This window comes from Stenella coeruleoalba (genome assembly GCF_951394435.1).
Source record: "Stenella coeruleoalba genome assembly, chromosome: 15".
NCBI lineage: Eukaryota > Metazoa > Chordata > Mammalia > Artiodactyla > Delphinidae > Stenella > Stenella coeruleoalba.
The window spans coordinates 83494412-83519228 of NC_137161.1; the positions used below are offsets into that span (position 1 = coordinate 83494412).

The window sequence follows — 24817 nt, forward strand, 5'->3', positions numbered from 1 at the left end:
GGGAGCGGCCCCGCCCCGGAGCCTGGGAGCGGAGGCGCCGGGGCGGGGGAGGGGAGGCCGGATGTGAGTGGAGCGGCCATTTCCTGTTTCTCTGCAGTTTTCCCCAGCTTTGGGTGGTGGCTGCTGCTGGGCTCCGGCTTCCCATCGGCGGAGGGCAAGGCGGCGTGGACAGCGGCCCCGGCACCCCGCGCCCCGCCGCCCGCAGCCGCGCGCCCGCCCGCCCGCCGCGCCCCGAGCTCTCCGCTCTTCGCCTCAGTGCCCGGCCGCCGCCGCCGCGGCCCAGAGAGCGGCCCAGATGCAGGCCATCAAGTGTGTGGTGGTGGGAGACGGGTGAGTGCGCGGGCCGCCCCGGGGGTCGAGGGCCGGGGCTAGGGGCCTGGCGGGCGGGCGGGCGCCGCGGGCTGGCCTGGGGCCTGGCCGGGCCTCTCCCGGGCGGGGGGCGCGGGGCGGGGGGCGTGGGCCGCCACCCTCCCCGGGACCGGACGGCGCGGGCCTGGTTCCGGCTTTTTTATTTTTTTATTTTTTGGTGTGTGTGTGGTGGTGGGGGGAGGGAGGGGATCGGCGATCGGCGGCCGGAGGGAAAGTGAACTCCACCCTCCCGCTTTCTCCCCGGCCCGCTGACCGCCCGGCAGAACTCGACCCGGGCCGCCACCCTCCCTCGTTTGCCTGTAGTTTGGGTGGGTTTAGGGAGTTGCCTTTCTTAAAAAAGGACCCCCTCTTGATTTTCCCATTAACCTCGAGTTTCATTGAGACCTTTCGTGGGTCCCGGCGGTCCCAGCTCGGTCGTGGGGGAGGAATATGTGCACGGGCTGGTTGGGGGTGGATCCTAAACTGATTCGCCAGGGGTGCCTTCCGCTTGTACTTAAGCCACTTTTCTGATTTTTTAAGGGACTCTCTGTTTGCTATTAAGGTGGGGAAACTTTTAGGATTTCTAGCTGCGAGGAGCTGGGTGTGCTTAAGACGGTTCCTTTCTCGGAATGTGGTGTGGTCATACATTTAAAAAAAAAAAAAGGAAAGAAAGAAAAGAAAATAAGAAGAAAAAGCTGGCCTTCGCCTCATGCGTTAGGTTTGGGATGTAGCAGAACAGCCTCCCTGAGCCGGGCCGCCCTGTGACTCAAAACAGTTCTTTTCACTACTGTCTGTGGTGGTTCCCGGCCCTAAAGGAAGACTTGTCTTAGGCAGTTTTTTCCTCCCCTGGAAACAAGAATCTCAGTGTAATCCGAGGAAAATCGTGCGTCTCAGCATGGTTCGAGTACATGAGCATTAACAAGGAAGCTCCAAGAATTACTACCAGTTGCAGCAAAGTCAGAATGCAACTGGTACCTATTTGGAGTCTTGTAAAGTCGAACGAAGAGTTCTGGCATCCCTGTACCCTAAACTTGTTATAAGGGCTGGTTTGCTTTTATGCCTCGATGAATTTATGAGTTCTCGGTTTCTTTAGATCATTGTAAATTAGACATTTGACTTGTTTCTATAACTAATTCAGATCCGTGAAGGACAATCAGACAACTGATTGTTTTAAAAAGATGCCCTCTGTATGATTTGTCAGGCTCACAAATGTGAAAGATTATTGACACGTCATAGTTCTGTCTATATTATTAAAAATTGTAAGTTTCTATTTAGGAATATGTATAGTAGTTTTGTGTTTTTTAACCCTTTAAAAGAAAGCTTTAATTTGGGGGAAATGTTCAGTTAATTGGTTTAACAGTGAAATCACTAAATTCATTTAAATGAAGTTTTGATCCTTTTGCTACTGAATTAACTGAGCATATGTCACTGTCTTAGGAACATTTTAAATTATCTGAATTTCCTTTAAAAAATAAGAATGCGGAATCAGTAATACATACTAGTTTTTTTAAAGTCATATTGCTGATAATCCATTACCTAATCCTAGAATGTAATATTCTTATTTGAAAAATTTAAAAACATATGCACAGAAGACATATTCAGTTTACTTAATTATACTTACAGACTGTGGACCTCTACTGTTTGCTTGGCTTGTTTATCTAGTTAAATACTTGTTGAATGCCTACTGTGGAATCTGGATCCTTCCTTCATATCCCCACCTCACCACTTACGGGGAAACCCTGAGCATATCACTCATCCCCCAAGAGAGGTGCCTCAAGGGGAAATTGTGAGATTAAACAAGATGCTGGCTATTAAGTGCCTCACAGGTGCCTGGCCCCTACTGAGTGCTTACTGAGTGCCAGCTGCCAGTATTTTTATTATTATTGCTGTTTCTGTTACTCTGAGGCATTGCTAGGCTCTGTGGAAGGAGTGTTAGGCATAAAACACGGTGACCTAGAGTTTTTTGTCAGTTTTTTGTACTGTATTTGACATTGATGTTGACATTAGAAGTGAAATGTACCTTTACAAAAAAAATTGAGCTGTATTACTTTAAATCAGGGCTAACATGTAGCAGACATGGCTTAAGTGAAAAATCTAGATATATACTTTTTCCATCAAAAGTATTTTCCTGCTTTTATCTGAATAAACTATATTCCTGATGGGAATGTTTTATTAAAAAATTGTTACAGCTATAAGTGCGGGTCTAAATTTTGTGGCGTGAAAGTTGCTTAATGTTATGGAATTTCAGGCAGTTAGGGGCAGTTTAAGCAGGGAAGGCAAACTGGTTGAGGTTCCACAAATTGGAGGCTTCCTTATTTTAAAAATATTCTGGTTAAAGGCTCTGTCGTAACTGTATTATAATTAGCACCAATTAGCCTATATTCTTCTTCTTTTTTTAGAACTTAGCTTCTGCCTCTGACATTGTTTTTTTTTTTTTAATTAATTAATTTTTGGCTGCACTGGATCTTCATTGCCATGCACGGGCTTTCTCTAGTTGCAGTGCACGGGGGCTACTCTTCGTTGCGGTGCGCGGGCTTCTCATTGCGGTGGCTTCTCTTGTTGCGGAGCACGGGCTCTAGGCGCACGGCCTTCGGTAGTTGCAGCACGTGGGCTCAGTAGTTGTGGCTCGTGGGCTCTAGAGTGTGGGCTCAGTAGTTGTGGCACACGGGCTTAGCTGCTCCGAGGCATGCGGGATCTTCCTGGACCAGGGATGGAACCCATGTTCCCTGCATTGGCAGGTGGATTCTTAACCACTGCGCCACCAGGGAAGTCCCCAAGCCTATATTCTTCTAATGGATTATTTTCTATACACCAATTCAGTTGGCATTGAGTATCAAATGTGAGGTAAATTTTGATACTTTTTAATTGTGTTAATCCTTCTGTTGATCCTGATTCTGTTAGTCCTTCCTGAACATGGGGTTTGTCACTTTAATTTGGGGAACTTCTGCCCCACGATTTTCTCTCAGCTTTACTTAGGTAAGACAGCATCTCACATTTATGATCAGCCACATTTTAAATTTTTGGCTGCACTGTGTGGCACGTGGAACTTCCCCAACCAGGGATCGAACCCGTGCCCTCTGGGTGGAAGCGCAGAGTCCTAACCACTGGACTGCCAGGGAGGTCCTGAACAGCCACTTTTAATTGTGTGTTGTTTCGGCTTTGCTTGACTGGGAGGCTGGGGGTGAGTGACTTGAGCCCCCGTTCCCCATTTCACTCCAGGTGGCGTTAGTGGTCTCTCCAGCCCAGTATCTGATTTAGACATTGCTGTCCAGGAATTTTTTTAGTTGAGCATGATAAATGCCTTCCATGATGTCATCTTGATAGGAATGTACACCAGTTCCTGCCTACTTCCATTGAACAAGCAGTAATGGTGTGCTCCATGAGTTTAAGTTTCTGTATTGCCTTCCAAATTTATGTTTAGTGTTTGAATCTGATCTTGGTTGGTAAAATTCTGTGTAATGTGTTTTTTGCTGTTGTTTTAATTTCAGGTGATAATTCCAGCTAAAAGTTTGGGGTTGGGTTCAGTGAAGGAATATCAGGAGTCCATTTTTAGAAACCTTAAAGCCACCCTTTTATAATCTGTCTTTTGCATTAGTCAGTTAATGTCTTTGTACTTCCTACTTTTTCACCTTTGCATCATCAGGTAGCTCTAACTTAGAATTGTAGTCTTCCTAGAAAGGAGATGTTTTACCAGGGATCCTGCTACCAGGGCAGTTACCACATGTCACCAGATGGGATTTTTTCTTCCACCATCTTAATGTGAAAAATGTCAAACATGGGAAAGTTGGAAGAATTGTGCAGTGAACACTCATATGCCCACCACTTAGATTCTGTAATCAAGAGTTTGCTCTATTTGCTTTATCACATGGTAACGTGTTCCCATTTGGGGGCAGTAGTTTAAGAGGATTTGATACAGAAGCTGATTTTGGAAGGAGAATGGGGGTGACACACAGTTAGATATAAATTCTTGGTTTTGAACTCTGCATCTTTAGCTGACCCATATAATCAGCTACCCCAGGGTTAGGCTTGGTGGTTCTAGAATGACAGTCTGGAGTAACGGCTGCTTCAGATTTGAACTCTATCGTAGGTGGCATCTTCAGCCTTGAGTGTTCTAGTAACCTAAGTGTTGAGAATCTGAACTTTTTGAAGCCTCCAATGGTGATAATGACTGGCTTTCTCTAAGTTGGTTGGAATGTCCCCTGTTGGTGGCAGAACATCAGAATTTCAGTTAGGGTTTTGTGTTTTTGTAGCACTAAATTGCTCTATTAATCCATACATTTTCTGAACTTAACTCTCTGCGTAGTTATACATTTACGGAAGGGCTGGTGTCTTCAGTAAACATATAACTGAAGTCCCCAAAACCCATTTCTTGGCATAAATTGAGGACTTTCATTCAGGGTCTTTCATTAATGCAATAAGTATAAATGTATATTTGATACTTATAATTAACATTCCACTACATTCTATTAATTTGTTCTTAAGATCCTAGGTACTTTTAGGGGTTAGGGGAGGGGGAATTAGAAGGGAGTCAGAAGGAGCAAAATTCCAGTTATAAATAAGTACTAGGTATGTAATGTACAACATGATAAAGGTAATTAACACTGCTGTATGTTATAGATGAAAGTTGTTAAGAGAATAAATCCTAAGAGTTCTCATCACAAGGAGAAAAATTTTTTTCTATTTCTTTGATGTTGTACCTTTAAGAGCTGATAGATGTTCGCTAAACCTATTGTGGTAATCATTTCATGATGTATATAAGTTGAATCATTGTTAAACGCCTTAAACTTATATAGTGCTGTATGTAAAATATACCGCAATAAAACTGGGGAAAAAAAGATCTAGGTACTTTTAGACAGCAATACAGGCTCCTTAGTTTGGTTTACAATAGTCATTGGAGAAATCTGGTTTTTCTGTCCTACTAAGATCAATTTATCTTTTTTATTTTTTTTAAGGCAATGCAGAATCTTCTTCTTTTTGAGTTGCCTGGATCCCTTACTTTTTTCTTTTCTTTCTTTTTTTTTTTTTTTTTTTGTCTGCTCTGGATGGTGTGTGGCATCTCATTAGTTCCCCCATCAGGGCTCGAACCCATGCTCCCTGCAGTGGAAGCACAGAGTCTTAACCACTGGACCGCCAGGGAAGTCCATCCCTTACTTTTTTAAAAAAATAAATTTATTTATTTTATTTTTGGCTGCATTGGGTCTTCGTTGCTGTGCGCGTGGTCTTTTCTCTGGTTGCAGCGAGCGGGGGCTACTCTTCGTTGCCTTGCGAGGGCTTCTCATTGCAGTGGCTTCTCGTTGCAGAGCAAGGTCTCTAGGTGCATGGGCTTCAGTAGTTGTGGCACGTGGGCTCAGTAGTTGTGGCTCACAGGCTTTGTTGCTCTGCGGCATGTGGGATCTTCCTGCACCGGGGCTCGAACCCGTGTCCCCTGCGTTGGCAGGCACATTCTTAACCACTGCACCACCAGGGAAGCCCCATCCCTTACTTTTTTAATGTGAGGAAATTGCCAGTGTTTACAGATTTATCGATTTTTATGTGCTTTTAAGTTTTGGCTTATAGGTTTCAGGAAGTAACACTGAAGTTCACCAAAAATTTTTTAAGGAAAAGTTTTCCTTGAGGTTCTCCTAATGGAAAAATAAAGGACATAGTAGGAACATAATTTACTGGCTTTGGTCTTGATTATTTCTACAGGATAGAGCAGAAGCATAGGTTAAAAAAATGTGCTCAATTGCCGTTAGATTAAAATGTTGTGTGATGACTCACTGTCACTTAAAACTTAAATAAATATTTTCTATCTACACTGTCAACTTTGTAACCCGTAAAAAAACTAGTAACAGTTGCGATTATTTATCACAAATAAGATACTTCTTAAATTAAAAAAAATGTGTTTATGTGAATGTTCTTCTAGTAGACTCATTCACTTTCTAGAGTTACAGCATCTTTCAAAGATTAAAAAGAGACCGAACCGAATAGTTAAATATATAAAATTGGAAATTCCAAAGCAAATAGTAACTTCCAGAAATTATGCAGCAGCATCAGTCAAGGCTGACCAAATAACTGCTTCTATTCTTTCTGTGGGGAAAAGCTGTGACTTTGTCTAGAGCCGATGTTGACTTTGGCCTCTAGCATTTATTTGTGGAGTGTGTTTAAAAGCGGTGAATAAATACACTAATGGGAGGTAAATAACCTTTTCTTTTTATCTGTTTTTTAAAATTAAGTAAACATTTAAATCAAAGGTTGGACATGTACTTATTTAAAAAAGTCAGAATTTTATACTTTACTAATTTTCTTATAGAATACAGCTTTTTAGCAAATGATGATTGGTAATAAAATTTCATTTATTATCAGGTGATGCCAGTACCTTGAATTCCTTTACAGTTAAACCTTTCAAAAGATGAAGGCTCAGCTGAAGGTGGAGTTTCAGGAAAAGAAATTTTGGAGCATTTAAAACACAGTTGGTGGTATTTATAGTGATGGCTTTGTTCCTCATGCATAGAGGAGAGACTTAGGACAGGGTCTCTGAAGTGAAACTGTGATATTTTAACATAACAGTTAAAACTTTTAGAGCTTCGTATCTTTGACATTAAGAGGCAATAACTATTAACATTTTTACACAGCAACATTTGTAATTTTGAAAAGAGATTGACTTATCCTGGCCTTAGAGTCCACTCTCTTCCTCAGCTACCACATCCAGCCCCTGGCCAAGCCACGCTTGTTTTGCCCCACATCTCGGTAGCTCTTGAAGTGGCCCACTTCTCTGCACCCTGAAACCCCCTCCACGGTCCAGGCCACCAGGGCTGGTTCCTGGAACACAGTGGCAGCTGCTTCCTTGTTTTCAGCCTCCAGTTTCAACTTCTTTGGTCCTCTTTCCACACTGTCATCAGAGGCTGCTTCTGAAAATGCAAATCTAATGGTTTCTCGGCAACAAAAATCTTCTGTTACTTCCCAAGTAGCATCAAGTTCCAGGCCCTTAACGAGAAGAGAGGACAACTTCTTCAGATTTCCCTCTGCCACTTGCCCATTCTTTCTTCGTCCTTCAGTTTTACTGGGCTTCTTGTAGTCTGGGTCTCGCCACGTGCTGTTGCGTTTGCCTAGAATGTTCCTCCTTGCTGTGTCCCCACTCATCAGTCTCAATGACATTGCTGCCGCCTCTGCCCCCAAGACTAGGTTAGATCCCTTTGCTATCCATCTCCAGAGCATCTTTAGTAACACTTATCACACCTATAATTTTGTGTAATGACTGCATTTTTCATTTTTTAGTTTAGTAACTGCATAAGTTCCATGAGATCTTGTGCGTTGCAGTGTCTTTAGCACCTAGTGTACTTCTGGCATAGCACCCAGTTTGTTGGTATAGATTGAAATTGCATTAATGCTCACAATAGTTTGGTGATGGAGTTGGTAGTTTTGTATCCATCTTACAATTGAGAAAACTGAGGCATAAGGAAGTTGAAACTTAAACAATTCCAGCCAGTAAGTGGTAGAGTTGGCTATGGGTCGCACATCTGGGACAGTGACTTCAGATATCTCAGACTCCTACTCATTCAGGTTTTTTTTTTTTTTTTTAACATTCTAAGCTTTTAACAAAATGTATGGCCAATGAGTCATTTCTGTTTAGAAAGCCTTTAGGAGTTGGACGCTAGCTCCTGATGATGTCATGTTTGACTATGAGGTCTTTGGGGTGAGGGAGTTCCAGCTTTTGTTAAGCCTTGATAATGTTATGAGTGCAACAAGTATTGGCAAGACTGCCTGGGCCTGTATGTAATCTGCTCTTGTTGAGAGGTTTTTGCTAAGAGTGCAAGGAAAATAGAAAATCACTTAACTTCTTTATTGTGAGTCCTAATTTATAGTAGTAGTTGAGATTGAACAACAAAATCTTACGACTCAGAGCTCCAGTGTATCTCGTGACCTTGGTGAGCCAACAGAGGACAGCAGGGAGATGGGCCCGTGTAAGGAGCATTTATTTGGTGAGCCCTTGGGAGGCCAGGGACTCTGAGAAGCCCCTGAAGCCACCCTGTGAATGTTGTAAAATTTAGAGAATGTGTGTTGGCTACTGGTGCAGTGATCGTCTTAATTTTTAGGTGATACCCCCCTGAAGAATTTTCCAAGTGGTTGGGAGACTTTCATCACCGCCCTGGCACCCTGTATCTGCTTCCAGTTGTGCGGGAGGCCCTCCTGTCTCGGGAGTATTTCTACACTCTTCTCTGTTACTTCTCCTCTTTGCAGCTGTTTGGGAAGTTTACTCCAGCGTCCCTGAGCCATTAATTAATATGTCTGGAATGTAATGTGTTAGCTGCTCTAAAAGTTTATGGTGGGGCTTCCCTGGTGGCTTAGTGGTTGCGAGTCCGCCTGCCGATGCAGGGGACACGGGTTCGTGCCCCAGTCTGGGAAGATCCCACATGCCGCAGAGCGGCTGGGCCCGTGAGCCATGGCCGCTGAGCCTGCGCATCCGGAGCCTGTGCTCTGCAACGGGAGAGGCCACAACAGTGAGAGGCCCGCGTACCAGGAAAAAAAAAAAGTTTATGGTGGATGTGAGGATGTGGCAAGGTGGCACGTGAATGCAGATGAATTAAAGTGAGAGCAGTTGTGTGTGGTGGTTGGTAACTAAGCACTCTCTTTAGAGAACAGCTGTCACTGATGGCCAGAGGGAAGGCTTTAGGAAGGTGGTGGGATTTGAGCTGCCACTCGGAGGCAGCAAAATATATTACTTAGCAACAAAATGGAAGCTGGAGAGGAAAGCTATGTTTGCATATTAGTATTCATCAAAATAATTTGAGGATAGATTTGCAGATTCTTGGATGAAAGCCTTCTAGAGATCTTCACAGAAGAGACTTTCAGTTTAAAAATACTTTTCCCGGGGACATCCCTTGTGGTGCAGTGGTTAAGAATCTGCCTGCCAATGCAGGGGACACGGGTTCGATCCCTGATCTAGGAAGATCCCACATGCTGCGGAGCAGCTAAGCCCGTGTGCCACAACTACTGAAGTCCACGCGCCTGGAGCCCGTGCTCCGCCACAAGAGAAGTCACCAAAATGCCCATGCACTGCAACGAAGAGTAGCCCCCGCTCGCCGCAACTAGAGAAAGCCCGTGCGCAGCAACGAAGACCCAACACAGCCATCAATCAGTCAATTTAAAATACTGTTCCTGTTCAACCTTGTGCTTATTAACAAGTATTTCCTGACTACTAGTGCTAATACCTAAAGCAAAAGCAGAGTGTGAAGCCTCTGGACTCTGCCTTTCTGAGTAGTTCTAGTTTGTTTACTTTAAATTTCAGGATAAAACTATGTGTAGTGTTAAATAAAAGGTTATAGAAACTCTTTAGGGCTAAGTACTTGATGTATATACTTCTTGATTTTTCTATAAGTTATTTTCACCGAATAATGAAATCTAAGACTGCATTCATGTTGACTAAGCAACTTACACCATTTTTTTCTCTCTTTAGAGCTGTAGGTAAAACTTGCCTCCTGATCAGTTATACGACCAATGCCTTTCCTGGAGAGTATATCCCCACTGTGTAAGTATCCTGAGTTAAACTGGAAATTAACTTGTCTGTCATACGTTGCTTTGGATTCTATTGACCTTTGTTCTGCTCTTTCTTAATCCTTATGCAAACAGATGTGATTAATTTTCCTTTCAGTCACTGAGGTCTCATTATAAGGTATTTGGACTTTTAAAAAATACTTAATGCAGGGGCTTCCCTGGTGGCGCAGTGGTTGAGAATCTGCCTGCTAATGCAGGGGACACGGGTTCGAGCCCTGATCCGGGAAGATCCCACATGCCGTGGAGCAACTAGGCCCGTGAGCCACAACTACTAAGCCTGCGCATCTGGAGCCTGTGCTCTGCAACAAGAGAGGCCGCGATAGTGAGAGGCCTGCGCACCGAGATGAAGAGTGGCCCCCGCTTGCCACAACTAGAGAAAGCCCTCGCACAGAAACGAAGACCCAACACAGCCAAAAAGAAATTTAAAAAAAAAAGTAACAAATGTGCAAGTACAATTGGTGTCTTTAAAAAAAAAAAAAAATAATCTAACGTAAAGTTTCTGCACAGTGATGAAGCACACAGCTTTCCTAATTGGTTTTTAGATATTCGGGAAGTGAAAGTTAAACCAACTGTGAAGTACAGAGACTGGATAATATAAGAGTTTCGGATAAGTTTGGCTTTCTGGGCTCTTTGTGTGAAGGGTCAAGGAACTGGAACAAAATACTCCATTATGTTTTAATTGGCCTTTTCTGGCGAGTAATTCAACGGTTACATGTCACTGTTGAGTTATTGGGCTTTGGAATTGAAATCAGGGTGTGTGTGCGTGGTGGGGTGTAGAGTGGGGGGACGGATGGGAGGACGGAATCAGCTACTGAGCTGCTTATTCCCTGTTGGCAGCAGAACTGGGCGGGGGTGGAAAAGTGCTTTTCTGATGGTGGGGTTACCAGGGAGCCTCGTAACGCACCGCCCTGCTGCTGGGAGCTCTGTCCTCATGGCTGCGGTGCTGGTGGAGAGGAAACGCCTCACTTCCCACTGTGCTCACCCCCTCAGTCACAACAGGCACGTCTCGGTGTCCTGTGTGTGTTTTAACGTAAGTGGGATCACACTGTCCTGAATTTATGGTGGGGACTTTCTTAATCTCCACGTGTAGCTAGAGCTAAATCATTAACAGCTGTTACTGACTAAAGTGCTGTAGCGACTTAACCACTGGTCACTTGGCATTGCAGACAGGGCTGGCTAAATATCATTGCACGTGTCTTTGTGCACATGTGATAGATAATTAGAGGAACTGTGGCAAAGCAAAGGAAGGGACACTTTATGCTTTGATAGATGCTACACAGTTGCTGTCCCACAGGCTGTCACTTTGAGCAGCTGTGACTGAAACACCCCCTTCATACATACTGTGGTTAACATGAGTTAAAAAAAGTGACCTCATCATTTGCATTTCTGGTCACCGGTGAGATTAAAATCGTTTGAATGTTTACTGTCCATATATAATATTCTGTGAATTGCCTTTTGAAATCCCTTGCTTGTTTTTCCACTGAAAATTCTTCTTACTGTTGGAACTGTGTGTATGAGAAATATTTATCCCTCTGTCTCTCATTTGTCTTTGAACTTTGTTATGGTGTCTTCTGCTTTTTTATGTAAACATGCCATCCTGCCTTTTCCCTGAGTTTAATGTCTTATTAAAAATGTTCTGTAGGATTTTTGTAGCTGAAGTTTTTATTTTTCATTCATTTAGAGTTTATTTTTTGGTATGGTATGAGGCAGGAACCTGATTCTTCTTCACAGGTTGAAAAGAAAAAAAGTCCCAGTACCGTTTATTGAATAATCTGTCATCTTCCCACTGAAGCGGAAATACAGCATATGAGACCTTTTCTTTATGAAAGCTGGTTTGGTCATTAACTTTTATAAATCACAATGGAACTTACTCAGACCATGACTTTGCTGTCACAGTGTAGTAAGATCCTAAGTTTTAGTCTTAAGTATGCAAAAATTAATTCTGGAATTCTATTTTAAAGGCTGATGTGTTGTATTCTGCTTGGCACTTGCCCTGGTTTACCTTGTGAAGCCAGATTTTAATGAGCTACTTCATGGTACTCGCCGTAATTTTTTAATGTCAACCTTATTTTCCCCCTGTCAGCCTGTAGACCTTCTAGGCTTCCTCTTATAGATAAACTAACTTGTGTGTAGCAGCCTCAAATTAATTTAAATACCTGTGTGAACTCACTTTGAAAGCGTTACACCATAGCTTCTCAGATCCAGTTTGCTTTGCGTTACCCTGCACTTTGGTCGCAAGGTGGATGACCAAGGCTCATCTTGGGGGGGTGGTGTTGTTCTGGAAACACTGCCAGCGCAGCCGTCCTGGTGTGCCCCCTAACTGAGAATGACTCACACGTGTACATGGAAAAGTCAACACGTGGGGTTTGAAAGAGGGATTAATTTTATACTTTATTTCTTCCTGGGGAGAAAAACTTTAATGCTCTCTTCATTAAAGGCAAGCAGGTTTTTACTGCTGACAGCGACTTGTTTTGGTTAAATTTAGTAGCTTGTTCCTGTTTCTCGGGTGTTTTTCTCAAGTGCTGCCTTTGTTTCCCTTACACTCCAGTTCCCGTTTTCCCTCTGCTTCTCAGCCCTTGGGAGCCTCGCCTCGCACCTGCAGGCTGGGCTGGGCACCTGCTGGCCTGGCCGCCTCTGGGCCTGCCTCGGCCTCCCCAGCTTTCTGCCCCCGTGACCCCAGCCTGGGCACCACTCAGCTCCCAGGTCTGTGCCTTGTGCTCCACGGCTAGAGACTAACCATTTTCACTCTGTTCCACAGCTTCGACAACTATTCTGCCAATGTTATGGTGGATGGAAAACCGGTGAATCTGGGCTTGTGGGATACAGCTGGACAAGAAGATTATGACCGATTACGTCCCCTATCCTATCCGCAAACGGTAAGGAGCATGACTGATTTTTAGTTTGTCCTTTACAATTCCTGATTATTTAATTAATTCATATCACCTCTGGATTTGCTTATATTGCCATCTTTTGGGTATATCGAGTAATAACAAATAACGTTAAATTAGTTCAATAGTGAATATCCGCCTGGATGCAAACCACGGTTTTGCTTGTTTTTATTTTTTGAGCATTACCAGTTATTAACTACGGCGCTGTGCGTTTTACATTCTTCCGTGTAGTTTTAGGACAGCCGTCTGAAATAGGTATTGATTGTTTTGTTTTGGCTAAATAGTTTTAAGAGCAGTTAGTTTCTAGATGAGTTTGCTTTGTGACAGTTTTGTACCACAGAATCAAATTAAGCAGTGAAGGTTAAGGTTTCTTTAGATCAAGTTAGTAACTAATCTAACAGGTTTAATGCTGTTTTTCTATAAAATACATGTTCATTTTTTGCAGCTTTAGTACCTAAATCTTCTCAATGTAGATTGAGGTTTTAGCTTTATAAAAACGTGTCCACCGTGTCCAGTCAGAAAATTGTTAGATTGGGTTTGCTTGCCTACCAGCTGCCAGCTCGTCTCTACCAGAGCTAATTATATGGAGCCGTAGCTGGTGGACACATGGTCAGAAGCCACTTTTCTCTCAATAAGCAGTTGTCTTACTTGTATCATTTGCTTCTCGTTACATGTCTGTTCTTTGTTTTAAAAGTGCTTTTTAAAACAGCTTTGGAGGGTTAGTGACTAACTGGCCAGGGCAGTTTGCACAGAGGCAGTTGAGCGAATTCCTCGGGTTCAAATTCCGCCCTCCCCTTCCTCGCCCTGTGACTGGGCAGGTTTCTTCACCTCTAGGCCTGCCCCGTTCCTCGCAGGGCTGGATGAGTATAGATGTAGCGCGTAGAGCACGTAGAACAGCCCCAGGCATGTCGCTGCTGTTGGGACTCCTCCTTGTGTTTGTGTAGCTGTGCTGGTAGATGTGGGGAGGCCCTCGGTTCCGAGCTGCATCCAGAGGAGAGGAAGATGCAGGACTCGCTCTCAGCGAGCCGGGCAGCCAGAGGGGTTGGGTCAGGGAAACATCCCGGAGAAGACAGGCCTCCGCCCTTGCACTGATTTAATTATCACTTTGTTCTGGGGGGGAGTGTGAGTGAAAAGAAGTAATTAGTTCTAGTCTACCCAAATCTTGTTTTTTTTGCTTTTGAAATATGGCTTTTTCCAAGCAAAACTTATTGTCTTTTCCAGTTGCTTTCTGCTAGAGGAATTGCCAGGTTTCTTTCTTTCTTTCTTTCTTTTTTTGGTCCGTGGCATGTGGGATCTTAGTTCCCGACCAGGGGTTGAACTTGCACCCCCTGCATTGCAAGTGTGGAGTCCTAACCACTGGCCTGCCAGGGAAGTCCAGGCACAGTTTCTTTGAGCTGTAGATTTTTGCTGATTGTCCTTTAGCTGAATTCTGGGAAGAGTGCTAAACAAAGACCAAAACCATAAAATGGGAGGCTTGAATTGGCTGGCTTCTCAGTTAATCTCCAGGTAAAAGTTAACTGTGATTATGTATTAAAAATCAGCCCATAGGGCTTCCCTGGTGGCGCAGTGGCTGAGAGTCCGCCTGCCAATGCAGGGGACACGGGTTCGTGCCCTGGTCCGGGAGGATCCCACATGCCGCGGAGCGGCTGCGCCCGTGAACCATGGCCGCTGAGCCTGCGCGTCCGGAGCCTGTGCTCCACACCGGGAGGGGCCACAACAGTGAGAGGCCCGCGTACCACACACACACACAAAAAATCAGCCCATAGTCACCAAATGGTTTGAATTCTTCAGTATTTTTCAGTAGAATAGTTTAGGAAACTGTTCCATCCCCAGTGGGTGCTTGCTGAGTCCAGGTTTCAAAGGCATCTGCGTTGAGTGGTAGAGTAGGAGTCCCCAGTCAACTGGATACATCTGGGAGGGCGGCGTGTCACCACTGAGAAATGAGAACCATCTGCTGTGACTCGGGGGGTCCAGGGCAGGGTGCGGCTTCTTCCTTTGAGGCGGTCACTCGCAGTAAGTGCAAGGTGACTTGGCAAGATCCCCACTTTGCATGCTGAAGAACACCTAGATAAGCGACACATTGAATCAGGCTGTAGTGTGTGAGGCCTGAAATCCAAGTGGGTGTTGTCCTTTCGGGGCCAGGACTTGAACTTTTCACATCCCATCTGGGGAAGGCAGTGGACCTGCACCGCAGTGTGTAACCCACCCCTTGCCAGCTTAGGAGCAAAGAGGGGCGGGCACCCCACTAGCAGTTAAAGCTGGGCCTGCCTGGGCTCCTTTGGAGACGAGAGGGTTCTCTTGGCTACTGAGGGCCGCCCCGAGCGCTGAGACGCTGGGGCCTGGAGGGTCTCCTTCCTTGGGCCATGCTGTCCTGCCAGGAGGAGCAGACCCTGGAAGTGGCAGGCTGGCACCTGGATTTCTTCTTGGCAAAGAGAAACCTCTGAACTTTGTATTAAATGAAGCCCGGTCTCTGGTTTGCAGGCTGTTTCTGTGGCTCATCCGTGACACTGCCCTGACCCATGCCTGAAGGGCCAGCTGGATGATTTCATACAAAGGTCTCCCCACTCTCTAGGTCTTCGTGACCTACAAAGAGACGTGTATTTCCTGTGGTCATTTAATCCTGGCATCCTCTGTGTGGCTGAGTTAAAACTGTTTAAACCATTAGCTTCCACTTGGTTCTCCAAAAGGTGGTGGGCACGGGGTCATCATTCGGAGCGGTGAGGTCCAGCCCCCTCATTCTCCTGGGAGAGGCTGGTCCATTTGCGGACGGCTCTGCCGGCAGGCGGGCGGACGGGCAGGAGCGCCGAGGGCTGCTGTCATTTTGGGGCCTGTGAGGGAGATGGGGCTGCGGCACAGGAGTCAAGGTCGGTGGAGGCCCAGGGGCGTCTGGTGTGGGGAGGACAGGCCGCCACGGAGGGAGAGTAGCCTTCAGACCAAAGGGGAGATGGGCCTGAGACCCAAGACAGCAGCTCAGGAGGAATGACGCCGCTCCAGGACACGAGAGTGACCCTGTGAGGAGGGCTGAGGACAGAAGGACAGCGCGTCAGGTCGGAGAGCAGAGGTGGGAGGGACTGGACGCCTGAAGGTTAGTCGTCAGAAGCGCTAGAGGCGTTTTCTTCAAGCCGAGTTTGGGCTGGGGGCAGAAGGAAGAGGAAGGAACAGGCAGACGGTGTCACGTTAATGTGGGACGGAAAGCATGTTCTTCTCCATCAGAAAGATGTTCTGAAAGATGCAAAAGGGTAGAACAGATGTGGTTAAAGGGTATTTTGAAGCTGAGTTTTTGTGGCCAATCCCCATGAGTCCCTGTATCACAATGAAGCTTTGGCATCACTTCAAGGTCTCCGGAGGACCAGGCTTCAAAAATAGCCCATAGATCAAATCAGGATAGTTAGAGAGACTTTAACATTCGCTTTAAATTGTAAATCGGAGAAGCTTGAGTGAGATGAAATTAAAATAGTTGTCTCGCCTGTCTTTCTGTCGATTCTAGAATTCCAGGTTCTCTGTTGCTGAAGAGCAGGCCTTCAGTTCTTACTGGAACAGAGGAGTGAATTGAAAGCACAGTGGTACATGCTGGAAGTGCGGTCCCTTCTGGGCGGCCCCTCCATGCACACGGGGGGCGGGAGCAGCGCTGTCCTTTCAGTAGAGCGGGTCCCTGCACTTGAGCCGCACTCCCGTGAGGTCACAGCCCTCACACCCGGCCGCCTTGCTGGACGGCGTCTGGGCCGAGAGGCCTGCCGTGCAGACGGCCACGCCTCCTGTTGGCTCCAGCTGGGCTCCTGTCTGAGAACTTGGCCGGAGAGCTTTAAGAGGTGTGTCGTTGCTGATGGACGCCCTCGCTGAGGGTGGGACACCCCTCTGGCATGTCCTTGCTGAGCAGAAGCCATGGGCTTCATGCTGGGGAGGGAACCTCCCTGTGCCACCACAGGTTGAAGCGCGCCTCGGTCTCCACCGTCTCTGACCTTCACAGAGTGATGGAGCGATTCAGCAGCGCCTGGCGTTATAGACCCGCTAGATCATCATCTGCTTTTAGATCCCTTGGGAGGGTTGAGACAAAATTCAGATGAAGAATAGGTAACTGGTTATATTGATTTTTCTTCTCGCTTTTTACTAAACTCAAACAAAGTTCTCATGCATTACTAGGTTGGAGAAACGTATGGTAAGGATATACCCTCCAGGGGCAAAGACAAGCCGATTGCCGTATGTAAAACTTTCAATCGACTTCAGTTTCAAGCTTTATCTGTTCTCTCGTTTCACTTAGTTTTCCTAGGATTTCCTATTGAGCCTCACGTTCCTTGAGTGTTTTATATTTAACGCACTCAAGGTTGGGGTTTTGCCTGATAGTTTACCTACTGGCTTGAATCAGAGCAGTGTGTGAACTGCTTTCCTCCCCCTCCCAGGGGACAGGAGGGACTGTCGTGCAAGGGCCCCTGTCCAGGCTGGTTGGGGAAGGAGTGCGGAGGCTCTACCTTGCAGCTCACGTGGCCCGAGTGCTTGGCGGGAGCGGGACTAACCACACTGCGGGCCCTCCTTCCTCCCGCTTTGGTGTCCGGTGCAGGGCCTGTCGGGCGAGGCTGCGCGACGCTGGTGAGCTAACCCACCCCTGCTTTGAGATGTTGTGATCAGCCCAGGTGCCGAGATGCTGTGGTGATTCTTGGACGAGCTTGCGCATGTGCTAGCATTTTCAGTGTCGTTTACGAAAAGCTGTTGTGTGGGATGTTTCTTCCCTTTCAGGTACAAGATAGCAGCTGGATGATCGCAAGGAACTTGGGAATTGTGTGCATTTCACAGAGTAGCCTAATTGCCTTTTTCCAGGAAAGTGTTTCATAAATCTAGCATTTTAGAAACTCGTAGGCATTTTTTAACATGGGTAAATATTTAAATTTCACTTTTTCTTTTTTGGCCACGCCTCGTGGCACGCGGGATCTTCGTTCCCTGGACCAGGGACCCGACCTTTCCCCCCCTGCAGTGGAAGCGCAGAGTCGTAACCACTGGACTGCCAGGGAAGTCCCAAATTTCACTTTTTACACAACACGGTGCAAGCTTTCCGGAGGCCCTCCTTGGGTCTGAGAAGCTCTGACAGCTGGCAAGGCGCCCCTTACATACCAGATCATCCTCCCTCCCAGAGGGACGTGCCTGTTTAGCGAATTCTTGAGACCCGGCTTTATGCCTGGGACTCTGACGGCAGTTCTTTAAGAAGCAGTTTAATTGGAACCCAGTGACCATCTAAAAATGTTTGTACTTAAGATTCTGATGGGAGCGTAATGAAAAGCATACCATTTGAAGATAACAGTTTTTAATTTGAATCTGCTTTTGACGGACTGAAACCAAGTTTTATAGAAATATTGCCATAGTACCTGCCACTCGTTCTTGTCCCCGTGTAGTAACAGAGCATCAAGTTAGTTCCCAGTGGGAGCTGGGAAGGATGGAAAAGAGGCCTCCCAGGGGTCTGAATTTGATGTCTCTCTGTAGCCTCGAGTAACTTACAGCATATTTCGTACTCCACTCCCCTTCTCACTGGTAACTGGTGCTTCACATGCTGGTTCTGGTCTGGGAGCGTCTGACTACACTGCAGGCGTGTCGGGGAGAAGGCGTATGCCCTGGCCCCATGCTTCCCTCCCAGCAGCACTCAGGAAGCAAAGTGCATTCCTCACTGTAAGACCATTTTCTAAACACCTCCCTGTTTTCTTTTTATAGGATGTATTCTTGATTTGCTTTTCTCTTGTGAGTCCTGCATCATTTGAAAATGTTCGTGCAAAGGTAAGTGGGATTTTTTAGGAAAATATTTTGTTACATAATGTCACTCTCAGGAAGAAACATTAAAAAATAAAATACCATTTACTGATAGAAACTTTCAGTTATTTAAGTTGATTTTAGTAATTCTACTACTTAGGTAATTTTTTACATAAGTCATCAGTTTTTTAGGTACATGACTTGAGTATGCAGAGTTCTAAAGTCTCAAGGTCTGATTCAGAAGTGCCGTGTTCCTGGTTAAAATAATGAAGCACTTCGGAGTCGGTCTAATAAAAATAATGACCATACTTTCTACTCTGGCATCTTTCATGAACGTAGTGAAAATGACGGGTGAGAGGCCCTTCAGTTGGGATCGGGGACGTGTCTGGTGGGGGTAATGGCGGCAGAGCTGAGACCTGGGTCCAGATAGTTTTATTCTCATCCTTGAATACGTAAGGGATTTTGAGATGACCTAAGAACCTGGCCTGTTTTACCAAAAACAAAGTAGTTGGGTGGGGGGGTGGGGGGGTTGTCCTTCCTCTCTCCTCTCTCACGGACAAGTATAGCTGTCAGTAGGGGCGTGAGTCCTGGGCTCCAGGCTGGCTAGGCACACACCGCAGCCAGTCGGTGGTTCTGGAGGGTGTGAGCTAGGCAAGGGGACGCGGTGACCAAGTGGGTGGTTGATGCAGTTGGGCACCTGTGTGGATACAGTTCAGGCGAGGGCGGTTCCGAAGGAGAGGCTGACTGCCTCCTCTGCTGGTGCCTAGTGGTACCCTGAAGTGCGACACCACTGTCCCAACACTCCTATCATCCTGGTGGGGACGAAACTTGATCTGAGGGATGATAAAGACACGATTGAGAAACTGAAGGAGAAGAAGCTGACACCCATCACCTACCCGCAGGGCTTGGCCATGGCCAAGGAGATCGGTATGGAACCCCCCATTGTCATGTCTGCTTTGCCCACGTTTTTATTTTCGTGATGGAGGCTGCAGTCCCGCCTGGGGGAGTGGACTCGGGGTCTGGCTTGCCTTTTGGGACCCTGCAGAGCAGGGCCCTCGGTGCCGTGTCAGGGTGGGGGGCGCCCCCGTTCTGATCTGAGGGTGAGGCTGTGTTTCCCACAGGTGCCGTCAAATACCTGGAGTGCTCGGCGCTCACGCAGCGAGGTCTTAAGACGGTGTTTGATGAAGCTATCCGGGCGGTTCTCTGCCCGCCCCCCGTCAAGAAGAGGAAGAGAAAATGCCTGCTGTTGTGAATGTCCGGGCCCCTCCCGCCTGTCCCCGTCCCCCAGGACCCTTTGTACGCTTTGCTCAAACGGTGGAGCCTTCGCACTCAATGCCAAGTTTTTGTTACAGATTAGTTTTTCCATAAAACCGTTTTGAACCAATCAGTAATTTCTAGGTTTTGTTTGTTTAAGGTGTAAGAGTTCAAACTTTCACAAGTTTAGCCCTAAGATGACAAGCTTCCTTAAAGCCTTATTTCTCAAAGCCCCTATTCTTGCTCAGATTAAGAGTTGCCAAAATACCTTGTGAACTAAGTTGCATTGTTGGGCTAAGAACACTAAGCACTAAACTGTTCAAAGACCTTTGTCTGGAAGAGACTAGCTTCTGAGGCAGGAGATGCAGACGCTCGCTAATGAGTTTCAGACGCGAAGAGCAGTACAGCCTCCTTCCTGAAACGTTGCCATTTAATGCATCCTGATTTACCAGCCCATGTTCGCTACCTAACACTGTACTGTACATCATAATGAACGAGTGTAACAGCTCAGCTCTTTGGATCAATCGTTTTGATTTCGTAGTGAGATTTTTAAAACAAATTAGTGTATTAGCTTTGGTGAGATTTTGAACAGAGCTTTTACCGCCGTGTTCCCTCCGATGAAGCATTCTGCTCTGGCCGCGGGTGCACTGGGTGGAGTGTGTGGAACACTTGTGATCAGAGGATGAAAACAGTATTTTAACAAAATATGGAGATTAATTTACACTACATTGTATACGTAATAAACTATTAAAAGTGTCACGGGTAAACGTTTTAAAAGGTTAATTTCTGTCAAATGCAGTAGATGATGAAGAAAGGCCCGTATTATCAGTAAGTGTTTTCTTAAGCTTTTCCTTAAACGTGCCCATCCCTCCTGAAATTGGGCATTTAATCCATCTTTGACCTCATCATTCTCATAGTTGCTAACTTAGTAAGTGCTTTTCTTATAGAACCCCTTCTTAATGAGCAATATGCCTCCTTGTATTATAAAATCGTCTGAATATGCATTAGAAAATTTTTTTTGTAGATTAGTAAAAGTGCATTCCTGTTTTCATGTTACCTTATCCAAAGCTAGTAAGTGCTTTCCTTGGTTTTCTAGTAACTAGGTGTAAAAATCCTATGTTGCAGCTTTACAGTTTTTAAAATACTTAGATATTCTTAAACTGTAAACCCTGCCAGATCACCGACACTGCACCTGGACTAACAACACTGACCGCCTCTTGCCTCACAGCGTGCACACGCTTCCTGTCCTTGCCCTAACGATGTTCCTTGGGGTCTGTGAGGTTCTGTCAACCCCGTGCTCGTGCTAACGAAGTTCTGTACAACTTACCCACTGGCAAGAATACGAGCTTGGACCTTTCAACCACTAGAACAAAATTTTTTAAATTGACAGTTGCAGAATTGTGGAGTGTTTTTACATTGATCTTTTGCTAATGCGATTAGCAGTATGTTTTGCATGTATGACTTAATAAATCCTTGAATCATGATTGGTAATACTGGAGTTCTTGAGAGCTTGGGGAACCACCTGCTGGGGTATGTGTTTGTTTGCCTCCCTGTAAAACCCTGGGTCGTTGGATGTTCATTTCCAATGCATGTTTTCGTGGTGGGGGGACAGGGAGCAGTCTCTCTACGGGGAGAAGACGGAGGAGCCAGCAAACAAAGAGGGGGCGTTGAGTGACGTTCGGTTTGAGACCTGGCGAATGTTGGTGAGACTCATGTGATGTCCACGCGGGGACGTGTGTCAGCATGTCGGACCAGAGCTCTGGGCTGAAGATGCACATGTTGGAACCCGAACTGGCAGCCTGGTAAGGTGGAGACTGACGATATGACTTCAAGATCCTTTCTGGAGCCTAAACTTATACTATCAACAGTTCATGTTAGAAGCAGTTTTTTAAATCCTCTTTTTTATTGCTTGGAAGAGTTTTTTTTTTAAACCAAAGATAAACAATGCAGTTTTAAGACCAAATCTAAAGATTTGCTACAAAAACAGCAGTCTTCCCCCTTCGCACCCTCCCCAGAGGCACCCATTTGAGTTCTCTTAGGTAAATTCTTCGTACTTGTCTTCACATGTCTAAAGCATGTGCTTGCTTTTTTCTCTTTTACTTACCAGATGACTGGTTTATCATAAAAGGATGTAACTCGGGAACAGCCAGACGGAAGAGATGTAGAGGGCAAGGTATGGAGGAAGGGCTGGGCGCTTCCCTGGGTGCACGGCTCTCCCCACATCTCCATGTGTTCCCCAACCCGGAAGCTGTCCAAACCAGGTCCCTTCGAATTTTCTGGAGGCTTCAGTTCAGTCACTGGCCATTGGTGACCGATTGAGCTGTCAGCCCCTCCCCTCCCCGGGGCTCAGGCTGAGCTGGGTGCTCCGCTGGAGTTTCAGTTCCAGCCACCACTGACGACGTCCCCTCCCCGGTGGGGATGCAGTAGCTCCTAACCAGCCGTGACCCCAGCCTCAACACACCTTCCCCACCCCTTCAGTACAGTCGTTTGGGTTGGCGCTGATATTCAGTGTCTGCATTACCACTGCCACGTAAACGCTCAGGGCTGAGCCATGTAGTAACAGAATCTGCCTTTCCTGCACAACTTTGGTTTCTTCTGGAGTACTAGTTTATTTGCTTTGTTTTCTGTGTATTTGATTAACTTAACTGACTTTTCCATCTGTTGTCTGAATCTCTCAGGACATTCGGATGTAGCATGTGTTTCACCAGTTTTCATTTCCCTAAAGGCACAGAGCCCTCTGACCACCACTTCTCTTACGTGTTGATCTTTTATTTTCTACATCTTAACTCCTTGTTTTCTAATTTACTTTCTCACCTTGATGGACAGATTCTCCAAGAGTTTCCTGAGAAGTATGTGGGTCACCTATGTTTTTGAGCACTTGTATCTTTGAAAATAACTTCATTCGAACCTGATACTTTTTGGCTGGGTCTGAAATTCCAGGCTGGAAATAACTTCTCTTCGGCTTCTTGAAGGCAGATCTCCCCGTCGTCTTGGCTGTTTGCACTGCAGGGGGCGGTACGTTTATCTCCACGTCTTACGGGGTCTGCCCTGCGTCTTCGTGTCCTGGGTGGATCTTTGTCTCCCGTACCCTGTGCTTGGTGGGCTTGTTCGTCTGGAAGCTTGTCTCCTATTATTCAGGTATCCCCTTCCCAGCTGCTTTTGATTTCATTTCTTATACTTTTCATGTCCAGGAGCTCTTTTTTCCCTAAATACTATTTTTCAGCCTCGTGGATCAGTTTTGTGGTTGCAGCACTCCTTCTGTTCCTAAGCTGTATGTAGCTTCTCCCGTGTCTGTTTCTTTTGGTCCTTTGTTCCCCAAGTGTCTGGCAATCCCTGGCTCGTGCTTGAACACTGAAAACTAAAAAGCAGACCGGACACTGAGCACGTAGGTGGGTCACGCCAGGGCGGTGTGGTTCAAGGTGCTGGGATCGCTTTGCTTCCTGCCGCTAGGAACGTACAGGAATTATGTTTAGAAACGAAACTTGTAGCAGTTGGATGTTACCGCAGCATTTCAGTCAGAGACCTTTGTGGGTTTTCAAAAACTAAGGTGGTATGGCTGTGACAGCTATTAGGCCCTGAGGGGGCGGGTATCCCTAGAGGTCTGATTTCCTTGGAGCACCTTCTTAAAGGTTATGGGGGCCAAGTGGGAGGAGTTGTTCTACTGCGCTGGTGTCCAGCGCCCCCTCTACCCTGAAGCAAGCGAGGAGCCAGATTTCTTCCAGCCGTCACTCCGGCTGGTCCCCCGCTGTCTGCTTCATGCCCGGGTCCGAGGTACCTGGGGCATCTGGTTTGTAGAGTGGATTTATTCTTGTCTTTCCTTCCCCACTTCACCCAGGAGTCCGCTTACCTCTGGCCATCTCATTGTTCCTGTCTCTTCTTCCCCCCGTCCTTGTGGGTCTATGCTTTCTAAAGGAATCCCATTACTCTCATCTTACAGGGTTTGGATCGGGGGTGGAGTGCAGTCAGACGCCTGGGCAACCTTCAGTCTTTAGCCAGAGCTCCAGGAAAACCTAAGACTCCATTTTGTTGTTTACAGTGGACAGAAAAAAGATGTTTAAAACAGGACTGTTGTAAAACTACCCAGTAAAATAGACCTTCCCAGACACACCCACTGGGAGAGTTCACGGCTGTGCAGGCACTCATGATACGTAAGTGCTTTTTTTTTTAACTCACTCTGAATCCACTGGCCGACATCTGCGAATACCCCACGAGAACTGGGCCATCACCCTGAGGCTGGTGAAGCAAGCAGCGTGAGCAGGGCACAGGGCACCCGGAGGCCAGGAGCTGCAGTCTCTGCTCGCCTCCCCGACCTGCTTTCGTCCGATTCCCAGTCGGAGCTCAGGGCTGACCCTCACTTAGTGCCACCCATGACAGACCCCAGTCTGCACCCTCGCAACTGATACTGAGTTTGTGCAGGCGGGAAAGTCCAGTTTGCAGAATACACTGCACACCTGTGTGCCAACTCGTAAGGCAGGACCCTGTCCCTGAAAAGGTGGCCTGAGGGGCGGGCGCCTACAGATCGTTAGGGCCTTAAACCTGGCTGTGGGACTCCCGGGAATCGGCAGGCCTACAGAAAAGGGCGTGACACCCACTCAGTCTCGGGGGGGCCGTCACCTCAGTGCTCTCCTGGCTCCTGATAGTGTGAATATTGTAGTCAGAAGTATTTCTCAAATTACTCAGTCATTTAGGAGACCACTGAAATCCGATCATTGGCATCATGGGAATCACTCAGATGTCCACGGCCCGAGCAGCTCCCAGTTGCCCTGGTTACGCGACCTCCACACTGGAGCCTCCCTGGGTCGGACAGGAAACACAAGCGGCCCTGTCGGACACCACGCTGTCCAGGGCTCTCATCAGGATGTCGGGCATGTGGTCTGTTAGCATCTTTGGGCCGATGAGTATTTTGCTGAATTCCGATTCGTGTGACCATTTCACACTATACCGAGCAGCAGGATAGCAGGAAAACCTGAAAGAGGAAAAGCCGAGCATCTCTTCAAGTCTCACCCCCGTGAGTCTCCCTTCACCGCTGGTGGGTGACTGACCGCGTCAGGCCCGCCGCACTC

General features: G+C 46.5%; 2 protein-coding genes across 3 annotated transcripts in view; one reads left to right on the forward strand and one right to left on the reverse strand.

The window, feature by feature from the left end:
- The first annotated feature begins 59 nt into the window (after nt 1-59).
- On the forward strand, nt 60-21964 carry RAC1 (Rac family small GTPase 1). Its single transcript, XM_079945370.1, has 7 exons — nt 60-330; nt 9785-9856; nt 12641-12758; nt 18465-18527; nt 19268-19427; nt 19622-21556; nt 21862-21964. The coding sequence occupies exons 1-6, from the start codon at nt 296-298 to the stop codon at nt 19750-19752; spliced, it is 579 nt and encodes a 192-aa protein (XP_079801496.1). The 5' UTR covers nt 60-295; the 3' UTR covers nt 19753-21556; nt 21862-21964.
- Nucleotides 20833-24817, reverse strand: part of DAGLB (diacylglycerol lipase beta) — a 30591-nt gene continuing 26606 nt past the window's right edge. For both annotated transcript variants that reach the window (XM_079945363.1, XM_079945362.1), the window contains one exon: nt 20833-24720. In XM_079945363.1, coding sequence (XP_079801489.1) covers nt 24522-24720 — 199 coding nt within the window. In that variant the 3' untranslated portion in view covers nt 20833-24521. The remainder of the gene's footprint in view (nt 24721-24817) is intronic.